Source organism: Lasioglossum baleicum, unplaced genomic scaffold (genome assembly GCF_051020765.1).
Source record: "Lasioglossum baleicum unplaced genomic scaffold, iyLasBale1 scaffold0025, whole genome shotgun sequence".
Classification (NCBI taxonomy): Eukaryota; Metazoa; Arthropoda; class Insecta; order Hymenoptera; family Halictidae; genus Lasioglossum; species Lasioglossum baleicum.
This window is the reverse complement of record NW_027469085.1, coordinates 63664-78913: the sequence shown is the minus strand read 5'-3', so window position 1 is coordinate 78913 and position 15250 is coordinate 63664. Positions and strand designations below refer to the sequence as shown.

Genomic DNA, 15250 nt, shown 5'->3' with positions numbered 1-15250 from the left:
TTTAATGATGAAATACTTACTGTCATCAATACTGTCTCCAATTTTTTTCATATTTTTAGGCACAGTTATTATTAATTAAACCAAATTGAAAACCAATTTTTTCTACGAAAATTTAGAAGAATAACTTTAGGGTTACCCTGAAATTTTCAGAATATGTTTAATTGACACAAATCTATAAAACGTATTTTTTAAATTTTAAGTATACAGGGTGATTCACGCAATTGTTACAAGTCATAACTCGGTTATTATTGCATTTACAAAAAAATGCAAAAGGAGAAAGATAAATGGTTCGAAGAAAACTACATCTGTAGGTCTTTAACTTTTTTTGGATGCAGCAGTGCATGTGCAATTAACAATTGCATCATTTCTTTATATAGAAATGCATATTGTTTTTTACACAGATCGATTCTTCTGTTCATTCTACGTAAAAAATGATTGGGGTACACATGGCAAAAAATTATTAGATCTCGAGATATTTTCAAAAAATGTCTTTATTGAAGAAGATGCTCAAACGCTTCTCCATTACATTCTAATATTCTATATTAGTTATTTTGTTTTCTGGTTCGAAAAAAACGTCGACGTTACAAACTTGAAAGGGTGGTTTCTCAAGATAAAAGTCTGCTCTATCGCGTGGTATAGTTCGATTTTCCGCTGGACCCTAATTTTTTGAGATAAATTGAAAAATATCCTCAAAAATTGGTGCAAAAGTAGTGTCTCTCCGTCTTTAATCATTGTTTAAACATGTTTAAACAATCATAATGTATTAATATGGATATCACTGTATTCGGGAAAGTCTACAGAATCTTTTGCTGTAAAGAACAATTCAATATCTTTTATAATAACCACAATATTTGTTTAAAGTTGAAAAATATGTTTTTTTTCAAAGCCATGTTTTTCAAAAACTGTGCGTATAGGAGAAAAATTAAGGACAGATTCGGAATCAGCGCAAAAAACTCTATAAGAAGGACCCAACAGTATATTGAAAACAAATTTGGTGTTGGACAGTGTAATCGGTTCTCCAGAACCGTTAGGCCTGTTGCACAGTCGAGCGCAATTTTCCGGTCTCAAATACGTTCTAAAATTCTAAAAAAAATGTTACATATTTTGGATCCTAAGACGCATTTTATAGAATTTCTTCAGATTTTTTGGTTGCAAACTGTAGTCGTAAACAATGAAAAACCCCCAAAAATCGGAAAAATGCAGATTTCTAGAAAATATGAAAACATGCTATTCTACTGTTTGGTTCCTTGATAAAGTACTACAGCAGGCAGTGTCGTCAAGTTTTTTCAGATTTTTTTTATTGTGGGACATCATTGTCAAAATTTTTTCGACGTTTCTGCTGTGAGGACGAAAGTTATACTTACTGATTTTACCGCGGGTGTATATTAAGTAATTTTTAACGTTATTACATTTTACATTATTATTACATGTTATTATACATTACAAAATGCAATTGTTTGACCTAAGAAATGCGATTTAATAGAAAGAAGAATTGTGTTCTGTGCGATATATGTACATACTGTGACTCGCAAAAATTTTCGGACGCTCTAAAAATGATAACTTCTTTAATATTGTACTATACGATTTGAACTTTTTGGGAAGCTAGAATAATTAGTTTAGTACAGGATGTGAAAATAATTTTTTCAAAAATAGCAACTGATCGGAATTGTAGAAAAAATGAGAGACACTTGGGGAAACTAAAACACCTGGCAGAAGACTGTGAAGGGGTAGAAAAAATTAACATAAGTATAGAAAAGATAGTACAGGAGAAAAGAGTGGGAGAAATTGTAGAATGGGTTAGGAGTATAGAGAAAAAAGGAAAGAATTAATCACAAGAGATAATCAAGAGAGAGGCGGGATTAGCGGGGAGACATTGGGATTGGGATAGATCAACATAGACAATAAGGTATTTGATGTGGCATGCGATATGGATGGATGGGTGGAGGAACGGATGAATGGATAAATAGAGGGATGAATGGCTTCGAGAATTATAATCCAAGTCCAATTTCTGGGCCACGAGGCTGAAATAAATAAATAAATACGTATTTACTTACTTACTAAAAGTTGCATTTTACAACATCTTTATATGGGCCTACATTGAAAATTTAAAAAATACGTTTTATAGATATGTGTCAATTAAACATATTCTGAAAATTTCGTCAAAATCGGTCAACGTTGCAATAAGCTACAAACGTTTTAATATAAAATAATAATTCTTAAAAAATATTGTGTTATTTTACATCGATATACCCGACCCGACCCGTATCATGTTACAATGTTTCACTCCACTCCGCGGCAACCGAAGCCCTCGAGCTTCACTTCCCTTTTTTCCGTTCGTCATCATAGAATAGTGTTTCCTGAAAATAATGTCTCTGGCCAGACTCGAGTTTTCGACATTTATAGCAAGCTTGCTATAATCGTATTTTATTTGTCAAAATTTAGTTTTTCATTTAAAATATTTTGTTGTTAAAACTCATTAATAGTTTTAAATAGTACTTGAAATATTTAAAATGATACTGAAATATTGGAATATTACAATTTGGAATGAAGGTTCTAGCCGGACGAGGTAGTCCTTCGAATTATTAAAACAGCCGTTGCGCCATTCAATTTTCGGTCAATTTTTCCTATTTACTTGCATTAATTTAATCATATAACTGCATTTAATTGAAATTGATATTTGAGATTTTTTCCCGATTTTTTGGTTCAAAATGTTAATTACACAAACTGAAAAACACGCAAAAATTAGACAAATGCAGATTTTTTAGAGAAACTGAAAAATAGCATTGATCATATTTTTAGACTAGCAACATACCAGAACTTTTTTAACGACAGCGCGTAAACGACAAAGAGGGACTTTTCAATGACTCCAAGAAAAATGAAAAACTTAATGACTCCGAGAAAAATAAAGAACTTAATGACTCTGAAGAAAATGAAAAATTGAATGACTCCAAGAAAAATGGAAACTTCAATGACTCTATGAAAAAACTTGACGACACTGAAGAAAATGAAAAATTTAATAACTCCAAGAAAAATGGAAAACTTAATGACTCCGAGAAAAATAAAGAACTTACTGACTCTGAGGAAAATGAAAAATTTAATAACTCTCAGTTAATAAGCTGTCTTCAATGCCTCTTAAAAATGCAATTAATCATGTAGGGATTGATCAGGTGTTTCTCGCTATATTAAAAAATATTTACAAATCCTTTGACAAATTCTGCTTTGTGGCGTCAGGATACTGCTTTCCATCACAGTTTGTATAGTATACATATATTATTTCTCCTCTTTGTTTCTAGATAAAATTTTATTATGATCCTCCATTAGTTTAACGCCCCGTTCAGCGGTATCATTGACCACCTTCAGTCCATGTTTCAGTCAGACTACTTATTATTCATAATAACTTCTTTTTCCGATATTAGAACTATTCTTACCACGTTTTTATTAGCTCGCTTTCTTGTTCTTTTGTAGATTGGAGCGTATTAATGAATTTATTTATATGTAATATCTCTGCCAGTTATGTATATATGAAAAAACTCTTCAAACAAAAGTTGTAGTATATAAGGAGGTGGATATAGTATCAAAGGAAAAAAATTTTTTCAAAGTCATTATTTAAAGTTTTCAAGGTCACGGATGTTTTTTCTATCAACAACTGTTTATGCTATATATGGATTCTTAAAGAGAAAAAAGACAAATTCAACGATATATCATAACGTCTATTTATGTCAAGATTTAAAAAATTCCCATTTTCCATTAAAAACTCATTTTCCCATTATTCAAACGGCCCCAAAATTTTTCCAGACCATTTTCTCAACATTTGTCACAATTCTGGTTTACGGGACCAAAAAAATTTCATGGTCGAAAAATAAGGTCCACCCTAATGTTGCATATACGTAAATTACGAGAAGCAGTAAAGAGTGCTTAACGTCGAAGAAGAAAATCCGGGTAACTAAAACTTAATATGTACTACATTCCACGTTATTAGAATAATTGTAGTTTAATTATGATACATTTTATATCAACATTTTTTATTTACACCTGCTAGAAACGCCACTGTCTCGGAAGGAAATGGACATTCGAGAGTAGCAATGAAATTAGAGCATCATTGCGAAAAAAGATGAGTTTGCAATAACCTCAATATACATTTTATGAAATTCTATTATAATTATAGTTATGACTGTATTTTTTAATAAATAAACTTGTGTATGCTAGTATAAAATCAATTTATATATATTATACAATTTATTTTATTATTTGTTTGACAACTAATAAATCTACAAATTGTTTCATAAACTAAAAAATACTTCCTGCATTTTCGTATTCTCCAATCAGTCCAAATAAATACCATCAACCTGTTCTCGATCATATACCAATTTTTATTAATGCAATTATGACAGTAACAAAACGTTTCTATTTAAAATGAATACATATTTTGAACATAGTTTTTACATTTTTAATTTTTTGGAAGGTTAAAAAATGTAATTAAAAAAGTAATGAAAAATAAAAATTAAAAAAAAATCCCCGCTGCACGGGGACTCGAATGCTAGCTCCAGATTGCGATTCATACGCTCGACGGCTCGACAGCCGAATTTCAGTTTCGCTTCCGCCGTAAAGCAATAGAACATGGCAACATGGCAAGTGCTAAAAATAGATTGTGGCTGGCATAAGCGCACAAGCAGCGCACACGGATATAGTAAAGGTACGTTGGTGAGTGTAGCGCGCGGGCGCGTTGCTAACACGATACAGTGTTTTCTGCACCGACGAAATGCCGTCGGTGGCCTCTGGTGGCCTCCTGTTTCTCACTCCAGTCAGAATATATCCTAGAGGGCGTAAGAGAAATATTCGAGCGACACAGATTGTCACAGATGTCGTCAGATGTGCTAACAGTAAAGTGGGTTCTGTTTCTTGCTAAAGATGATGTAGGTTCTGTTCCATGCTAAAGATGATGTAGGAGCTGTTCCAGGCTAAACATGATGTGGAGACAAAAGCGGCACGGCCAAAACCCGGGCGTGAGCACTCTCATATACTCTCTGGTCGAGCTATGTATCATAGTTGCCCATGGCTATGCTTGCTCCTACACTGCAGCGACACCAACGCCGCCTATGAACCGGGGGGGCAACATAGTGGTTGAAATATTTCCATTACAGCTTGCACTCCCTGAGTTGCACCCCCTGGCCGCTGGCTGACATTCTGACGTGACCCCCTCCTGGTCATAACCTTACCATCTTACCATGTCGTTGATCGTGTACTGTGTATTTACTATTGGTTCCAAATTCCGAATATTGCGGAATGGATGAATCTATATCGTCGATTAACATTACGCGTTCCTCTACATTTCTCTAGAATTATCTTGTGTCAGTTTTGTCGAGTACCAGTGGGTACCAGTGCGCGGAAAGACCTGGCAGAAAATTTGATTCTGATTTCATTAAAGTTGTTAGGTGACTAAAGTAATTGATAACGATGATGCTACATAGCGCAAGTTTAAAACTATGCCGTCTTTGTGGCAAAGAAAAATTACGAGGCACAGAATTATTTACAGACAAGATTAAAGGAACGGTTTTAATTTCTATCGTAAACAAATACTTCTCTAAGGAGGTACGTTACACCGGTGCATAGCACACGATAAGCTTCTATTATACATAACGTTAGTGATTTTAACGGATTTCTTTACACAGGTGATCGATATTTCAAATTCTGATAGATTTTCTAAATATGTTTGTATCGATTGCGAACATAAGATTTGTACATTCGACGAGTTTTATATTATGGTAGCAAATGTACAAAAGCAACTGACAGCTCCATCTTTGGAAATTGATTTTGCCGAGGTATTTCATGATTATTAATATAATCTGTTGATTAGATTGATTGATTTTTTCTTGAAAACATGAACTGTAGTACTACATTTACTACATTTTCAGAGTATGTTATGTCAGTTGAAAGAAAATGATACGGCGTCGAAAAATGCCTTAGGGAAGCAAGGTCCGAGGAAGAGCGTATGTCCGATATGTGCAAAGAGCTTTAGATGTCAGGCGCATTTAAACAGGCACAAACGAATTCATACTGGACAACGACCGTTTGTTTGCAATGTTCGTAAGACAATGGTATTTCTCTGTTATAACTCGAATAAGCCAAAGATCCGCTGCATTAATGTTACAATAATGTTTTTAGATTTGTAGAATGTCGTTTAATCAACAGGAGATATTAATGAAACATATAGAAAGGCACCAAGGGAAAAAGCAATTTCAGTGTGCAAATTGTCATCAATCGTTTCGTTATAAGGTATCGCTAAAGTCTCATATGATGAACTTTCATATGGACACGGAAAAATCTGGTGATAGCCAAAATTTGCATATAGAAAACAGTTGTTTCGCTTGTTCGGACTGTGGAAAACAATTTGTAACGAAATATAAATTACAAAGACATTCAAGGTGTCATACCGGCGAAAGACCGTATCATTGCGATTTCTGCATGAAAACATTCTCGCAAACTAGTAATTTAAAAGTGCACCAAGTCAAGTATCATCGACTGCCTAATTCTCTGACCGAACCGAGAGGCCAGATTCAATATAGCGACCAGATAGTTGATTGCGATGTACCTGCAACACTGAACGGTTACAATACGGTCGATATGTCGGAGACCGAGTTACAAAACACGATAAACGAGACCATCAATTCTACGGAACAAAGCGGTTCATACGTGTCGAAAATTTATGAAAATCCTTTGTACATCGATGATGAAATTGAAACAATTTTAGACCGCGATCTCGACCAACTGGGTCGAAGCAAATATTCTACAAACTTGCAGGACAAAGTGTCTCTTTGTTTGAAACAACCAGAGACACCAGAATTATTACATAGTTTACTATATGACGATGGATAGTTTTAATTACTCAAATGTTATCGAACATCTACGTTTAATATTCGCGCGGAATTTACTCGAAGCTTACCGCTTATGCTTATGGCTTATACGAATGAATCGTTCAAAATAGAATATATTAATATTCCGAAAACTGTTAAATTAACGCGTAGCTTTACATGTATAATCATAGAAAGCGGTACTAAAATTTTTCAATATTACAAATTTAGCCGATGCTAACAAAATAGTAAAACGAATTTTTATGTAATACATGTTACATATTTATAGGTAAATTTTTCCATTATAAATAGAATATTACATTTAAAAATGTAGCTCTACCCGTAGTCGAAGCTTTCATCTTCCGCATATTAAAAGAATTAAACATTTTTAAATAATCAGACATTTTGTATTTTTATGCAAATATATGTAATATACATAATTATATTATACTTACATGTATCGCGTATATTATACTTGTTTAATCTATATTACTACTACTATACAGAGTAGATCGAAAACCGAATTCAAGAGAAATTAAACAGATATATACATATACACATGTATGTATCGCGTGTTTTCATGGAAACGACGAGAAGATTCGTGGCCTTGGCAGGAACTCGACCATCGACTAATCTGCGGCAGCGATTTTCCAAGGATCGCCTACATAGCGCCTATAGAAGCAAAAAGTATTGTTATTGTATTCCTAATTGGCTAATTCCTGCCAATGGTGCGCATTTATCAAGTGGAAAAAGAAATACTCTCAACGTCTCGATTCAACGTAATCGTCATTCAATTTATTACATTTGTACATATATATTATTTAGTCTTGTTCTACGTCTCTATCGTCGTGCTCCGTCTCACTCTTTCGGACTCTTGTGCACACGTAAATTATGCATATTTACATACCATACATTGGCATACATACACCTATATTCTTTCTCTGTCCCTCTCCCTCCCCGCCCTGCTCTGATAATCTGACTGATTTCGACTGGAACCCTCGAAACTGCATACGCGTTGTTTTTTCTTTTTTTTTTCGAAACACGTACTTACGCTGTAATTCGAAATAGCACTTGTTCTATTTCTCTCAAGTTCTTCTCAGGGTGATTTATCTTCTCTTCTTCCTTGTTTTATGTTTCTTTTTATTTACGCTTTGTTCGGTATTTTTCCCAATAGACGACTACGTACTGACTCTTCCAGGGGCGAAGAACAGACTCGAGAGGCACGCGGCAACAAGTACACTGAATAACACGTTATAATTCTAATTACGTTTCTTGTACATTATATGGTCACGTAACTATACAAGCGCGTACACCTACAGGCAACGATATATGCATGTGTGTCGTGTGTAGTGTACAGTGTACTACAATGGGACTATGGATCTTTGATTTCTTCGAACAGACATACATACATTTCGCTCTTTAGCGAAACACAGCGAATTTAGAGAATTAACGTTAACGTTTGGTATGTTGAATTGTTGGTTTAGACCTTTTTCACGGTACACTGAATTATAAAAATTCAATTGAACCGTATTTTCATGTGGAAGGAAGAAAAAAGAAAAGGAAAGCATTGATTTTGTAGAAATATAGAGAGAGAGAGTTTCAAACCATTTTGGACCGAACTCGAACTCGGAAAATCTTGAAAGTTCGCAAGAACTGATCCTGTAACGAACAGGCTTAATGCTTAAGGTTGAACGAGCAATAGCCATAATTGTAAGTTACGTACAACATCGATACTTTCGAAACTTTTAGAATTTGAAAACTTTTAAGACCTTCGGGACTAAATTGTAGTATGTATATTTACCAAGACTAAAGTCTTTCTAAACTCTCACGATTTTTCGGACAACAGGTTTTACTTGGAATATTTATCGAATTGATTCGAAACTCGTCTGTCAACTTTACTCGATACATATAGCCAGATAATATATAATTTATTACAAGTTAAAAAGATCCACGTCTCCGCAAACAAAATAAAGTATCGTTGCCATCGAGAGTGCACACGTATACACAGCTATAAATACATATATGTATGTATACATATATATGTTACGGCGATTATGCATAATAACCGCGGTTATTATACATATATGTATAATCACCACTAAGTTTTCCGGTTATTATTATTATTATTATTATTATTATTATTATACACACACACACACACACACACACACATATATATATATATATATATATATATATATATATATATATAATCACCGCTATGGTGATTATGCATAATAACCGGTTATTATACATAATCACCAATTTATTACATTTACCATAACATATACACGCGTGATTGTATATCGTTTAGTTTCTTACATGTTTTGCTTGTGTTCGCGTTTAGCATCCTGTGGATAGAATAAATCCAATTAATTAGGATCTCCGCTCGATTATGCGATTATGCTAACGCGATTGCGCTCTACCCTTTATGTACTCACTTTTGCATCTCTTTTTTAAATATTTTCCAACCCCTTCTCCCCCCTCCCCCTTCACCACTCTCGATCTCATTAATGATACACAGTGTACCTGATCGGCGAACAATCTCGCTCGCGATTACACACGATCATCCCGTGGCTATATATGTAGTACACTACGATAATTCGGAGATCAGTCGTCTAACGCTATCGAGAGTCGGCCGTGGTGCCACGGACACTTCTTAAATTCTTACTGTAGTACACGCGATTATATTATGTATTAGATTAGAATATATATATACAGGGGTTGTCCGATTCAAAGGTCTAAAGCAGTCCAGAATGGTTTTAGTATTTTTTCTTTTATGGTTTTGCTATATAGTTTCAATCTAAAGACATTTGTATCGCAAACTATTGTAGGATGTGATCATGTGAGCAATGTGTATGTATGAGAGAGAGAGAGTGCGAGACACGGTGTGATTGAGATTCGGTGTGTTTGAAGCTTCGTGGCGATGAGCGGCGAACTAAAGACGCGGCGGCATGTTTGAAGGTATACGGAACGAATGATATTTTTGGAGCCGAGTTTCGAGCGTGCCACCGTGGCATGACTTTAGACCTTTCGATTAGAGTAATTTCAACTATTCATATAGTTAACAGCTTTAACCCCAACCCCCCGTCCACGATATAGTCGAAGAAGAGCGATCGATCGACCGAGACGAAAATCAATCAAATATCGCATTGTTCAATAGAATAAAAAAAAATCGAATTTCCAATTAAAAGTTCTTTGGAGATGACTCGACTTTGCATATTTATTTAAATATAGATTTTCGATAGATTACTTTTGCGCAAAAGTCAAAACCAAAAAGAATTTTTCACAGTGTTAACTGTGTATGTAAAACGGTTAACGCTGAACTTGACTTGTTTGAAATTCATTATGGTAAACATATATCGTGTAGTCACTTCGCTAGGAATAATTAACTGAGAAAAAACTAAAGAATATAAACATTTTCAATGGAAAATCATTCGTCGGCTCTTACTTCTTATTCGTTAATACCATTTGTCATCGATCGTATGTATAATAAAATGCCGCCACTGTTAAAAGTTAAATTGTCGATCGACAGTTGTCTCGATCAACGATTTAACGCGCGTTACACGGAGAAACTATTGCTACGAATCTAGGTGTATAGTAACAGCGATCGATGTAATATATTTTACACTGGTGTGTAGAGCTGTCCATCGATTTTCTAAATGGCAACAGAATGGCGATGCGAATATCGATTGATTCTCGCGATCGGTCAACGGATCCGCGCGGAATACACACGCCAATCACGATTAACATTAACGCGTACGAGGATCGTTCGAAAGTTTCGTTCGATGAAAATTTCTTTGTTAAATGACTACAAGACTTGCGAACAGTGCGCGATACACGGTACAATACAATAATAAATGGCATGGATAAATGGAATAAATATTCGAAATTTTTCATTAAAACGGTATCAAATACATATAGATACGATCTCACCTTTTAACAAACAAGCCGAACCATTACAAAATGTGAATAATATGCATCACGGTATTAAATATACATAGTAAATAAACTGATTGATTTATTTTATATGTTTATAAAGTGTACGTACATATTTTCATACAATATTATAACGTTCGAGTACAATCGATCATGATCACGAGGCACGAGGCACTGCGTGAACCGTGAACCCCGTCTGCGTCGAGATCGCTTCGATTACGCGCAGGCATGCCCAACTCGTGCTCGTGGTGGTTAAAAGAGTCAGTCACGAATCACGAGTCACGAATCGAAATCCAGCTCGGACGTATATGGAAAGGGAACTGTTACCGACCAGCTCAGGACCCGGGGCCCTGGACCGGGCGTCGCGTCGCATCGCTTCGAGTCGGACATCCCTGCGATTATTACAGGATGAAAATTTCCAATAATCAATGAAAAATAAGTCACTATATAAAAACACTCGTGTACTCAAGTGTACGAATTCGTTTAAAAGAAAGTATGACAATGAAAAAGAAAATTAACGCCAAGTTCAAAGACTTCTGCTTGAACGACTTGGTTCAAATTTTAGAGGAAAATTTTCCAATAAAAATTCGCAAAAATTTCCAAGCTGAAGCAGCATTTCTATGCGAATAGACCTATGACCATATTCTCGATTCGCGAAACTTTCGAACCGATCCGTAATCCGTATAACGAAGCGCATAGCGCTGATTAAATATATTCAACAGCCTATTGCTTCGAATCAACGAAGAGGAGTTTTCGGCAAATCGTTCGTCCGAAGCGCGGGCACCACCACCGCGCAAAGATTTCGTCAACGTTCGTCAACGTTAGTAGTAGAAGGCATATAGAGTTTATATTTACTTTAGACACTTTAGATGTATTTGTTTACTTATATACTTGTTCTTACTTTTCTTTATCATCTTCTTGTTGTTGTTGGATTTATTCCGACAATCGTCAAAATATTACCGCACACGGTAGTATCAAAATAAACCACACCAAGTGTAGAGTATGTATGTAGATGTAGAATATTCGTAAGTGTATGTATGTACAGTACAGCTCTATTATACTTGCACGAGGACGACGGTTACTCGAAACTGTGTACCGCGATCTTTATTACGATCATTTTCCTTTGGACCTTAGAGGGCTTGGAGAATATATCGCATTCGAATGTTTCAACTCGAATGTTTCATTAGTTATCTCTGAATTTCAGCGGTACGAAATTTTTCAATTTCTAAGAAATTTTCTGTCAAACTAATTTTTAACATCCAAATTCAGTCAAGATCCCGTAACTTCGATACGATCACTTTTATTTCTTCTTTCTTCTTTCGTGCGTACATAGGTGTACATATGTTATATTGTATAATATTCTTTGTTTATAGACATAGACAAATATTTCATGCATATTTGATTCTTTTCAGTAATTTTTTTAGTAATATTTCAGTCTGAAAATAGTGAAAATATGTAAGAAATATGGTATTTTTTTTCACGGGGCATCGCGTTATACAGTTTCCAGTCACGCTCACCGTACGTACGTATTTCTCATCGATAGAAGAGGTACGTAGCGTTTGTAGTTTGTATATGGGGAGTTAACATCCCAGGGCCAAATTCGATTCATTGGCGCACTACAATCGGAGCTAAGCCACTGGAACATTCAAAGCCATTTACCTTCAGAACAAAACTGCATAAGCCTATAACTGTTCACGCGACAACTTGTTAGGTGTATATGGTACATACAGGTATACTTGTACACACACACAATGTACATACCTACATTCTTTCACGTAATTATTAACCAACTAATACATATACAGGATAGCCCAAAGTTAACAAACTTATGTTGTAACTGCATGTTTTCTTCAGGTTTCGATGTAATTTATTTGCTTTCCAGTTACTTGGGAAATGAAATATGTATGTGAAGAATCAAAAGTATTTTTCCAGCGATAGAACAATTTCAAAATAGTCTCTACTCTACATATATATACAATTTTTCAGAGGATTTGTGTTAAGAGAGCAGTGTTAAGGGAGTGGCTCGGATATGTTTGTTAGTTTCGATCCGATCGTAGTTGATTAAGAGCCCAAGTGTAGGCCCGTTGTGGAGGCCCTGTAATACATTATTTATAGTCGTTCGCAGCCACATTGTTAGCACTTCGTGTGCCACTTAAGCGTTCCTTGTGGAATTTATTATACCTCTTCTACCGACAATATACGCATATACGTATAATACATACAGCCCAGGTGTAAATCGAGTACAGACACTGTGTGTGTGGAGAGAACGATAGAACTCGCTCGAAGAAACGGTAAAATTTGCTAAATTTTATAGAAAATAACCATTTTTTATTTTTATGGAATAACTATTCCATTGATGCCCGATAAGATTGTCGTTTCATTTGTTGTATTAAAAGTATCGTCATTGTGCAGTTTCATTTTTTAAATAATATCTAGTACACTATTTCGTTGGACTGGCAGACTGTTTGCAGAAAACGGAATGAAGGGAAGAAGGGACTCCTATCGCGCGTGTATTCTGAAAACTATAAACGAGTTCCATCGCAACTCTTGTACGCTACTTGTTGTACTGAACTTTCACCCAACACGCGGTATACATCCATCCCCCGCAGAGTCACCTCGCACCATCGTTTTCGTTAAAAAGTCGGCGGCTACACCTCTAATTGTGTTCATACTCGTCATTTTTTCCCCTCATTTTCTACGTTTAAACATCTCAACGGTTTCACTTGTATCATCGTGTTTTCATGAAACTTGTCGCTACATCTCCGATGTTGACTATTTTTAGCCGTTTTACAGGAAAGTACACTACGATTAAAGTATATCACAGATGTTAACGAGAAGAACATTCTAGAAACGCGCGCGCGAGCGAGTAAGAGAGAGAGAGAGAGAGAGAGAGAGAGAGAGAGAGAGAGAGAGAGAGAGAGAGAGAAAGGGAAAAGATTAAGAGAGAGATTTTACGGGGGTATAACGGCTAAAGGGGCGTGAAATGGCGTTTCTCAGAAACAGGACCACAGAGGGATGAAGAAGAAGAAGAAGAAGAAGAAGAAGATTAGGGGATGTCCCGAGAGGCTTCAGTTCCAACTGAAGAGTATAATTACGGGAGGGTGAATATTCCACGAGCGTTGTTCGCCGCAGGATCATCGATCCGAAAGAGTTGCACGGCAGCTGTCCCTCGGCTAATTACGCGATTAGCTGTCCACGTGAACTCGTCGAGCGTGTACCCCCAATTGACATCGAGGATTAAAGATTGTACGAGTTTCAATTTGTATTCAAGATTATCACAACGTCGGGTGTCGTTTTTGTTTTTTTTCCTTTTTCTTTTTGTTCAAGTCTTAAGATATATGCCTAATCACATTTATACAATAATTACACTCACCTCGAGATGAGGCTCGACTAGAATATTATTACACGTCGGTAGCGAAAGAGACAAAAAAATACCATCGTTATGTATCATCGACTATAAGAGTTATGTTATAATAATATATGAACCGGCTGCGCGCGATATACAATATCTCGATTGTGTGTTCAGCCAATATAGTAACAATATATTTTTCTCGATCAGCCCTACCTCCTCCGTCGACTGTACGTTGGTTCTGAAAATATCTCGATTACGAAGGTACGTCTTACGTAACGATTCCCATCTTTTTGCTCTATTATTTCCCGTTTTCTCTTCCTTTGCTTTTTTCTTTTACATCTAAGAACGTGTGCGTGTGTGTGTGTCTGTGCGCGCGTGTGTGTCCGTGTATTTGTGAGTGTTTCGCGAAAAGGCTACGGCGCTACACGTCTACCCCGAAAGTATCATCGAGTTTTTTATGTTTATCTCTTTTTCTCTTTGTTTAACTAGATTTGTTTTATAATCTGGCACTTCGGTAACGACCGTCCCCCGTTTCTTTCTTTTTTTTTCGTTTTTTTGTCTCGGCATCGTTCTCTTCGACGACAGAGCGCGCGTCGTCGTCCCCTTTCCTCTTCGCTATATCGAGCGCTTATCTCTCTCATCGTTTCGTCCTTGTGGCATCGTGCTCTCTCTCTCTCTCTCTCTCTCTCTCTCTCTCTCTCACTCACTCACTCACTCACTCACTCACTCACTCACTCACTCACTCACTCACTCACTCACTCACTCACTCACTCACTCACTCACTCACTCACTCACTCACTCACTCACTCACTCACTCACTCACTCACTCACTCACTCACTCACTCACTCACTCACTCACTCACTCACTCACTCACTCACTCACTCACTCACTCACTCACTCACTCACTCACTCACTCACTCACTCACTCACTCACTCACTCACTCACTCACTCACTCACTCACTCACTCACTCACTCACTCACTCACTCACTCACTCACTCACTCACTCACTCACTCACTCACTCACTCACTCACTCACTCACTCACTCACTCACTCACTCACTCACTCACTCACTCACTCACTCACTCACTCACTCACTCACTCACTCAC

The 15250-nt window shown here is 36.2% G+C and overlaps 1 protein-coding gene across 1 annotated transcript; it reads left to right on the top strand.

The window, feature by feature from the left end:
• The first annotated feature begins 5146 nt into the window (after positions 1-5146).
• Positions 5147-14922, top strand: LOC143219350 (uncharacterized). The gene is made up of 4 exons (XM_076445353.1): positions 5147-5589; positions 5670-5819; positions 5913-6080; positions 6163-14922. Exons 1-4 carry the CDS (start codon positions 5455-5457, stop codon positions 6871-6873), a joined length of 1164 nt encoding a protein of 387 aa, XP_076301468.1. The 5' UTR covers positions 5147-5454; the 3' UTR covers positions 6874-14922.
• Positions 14923-15250: the final 328 nt, after the last annotated feature.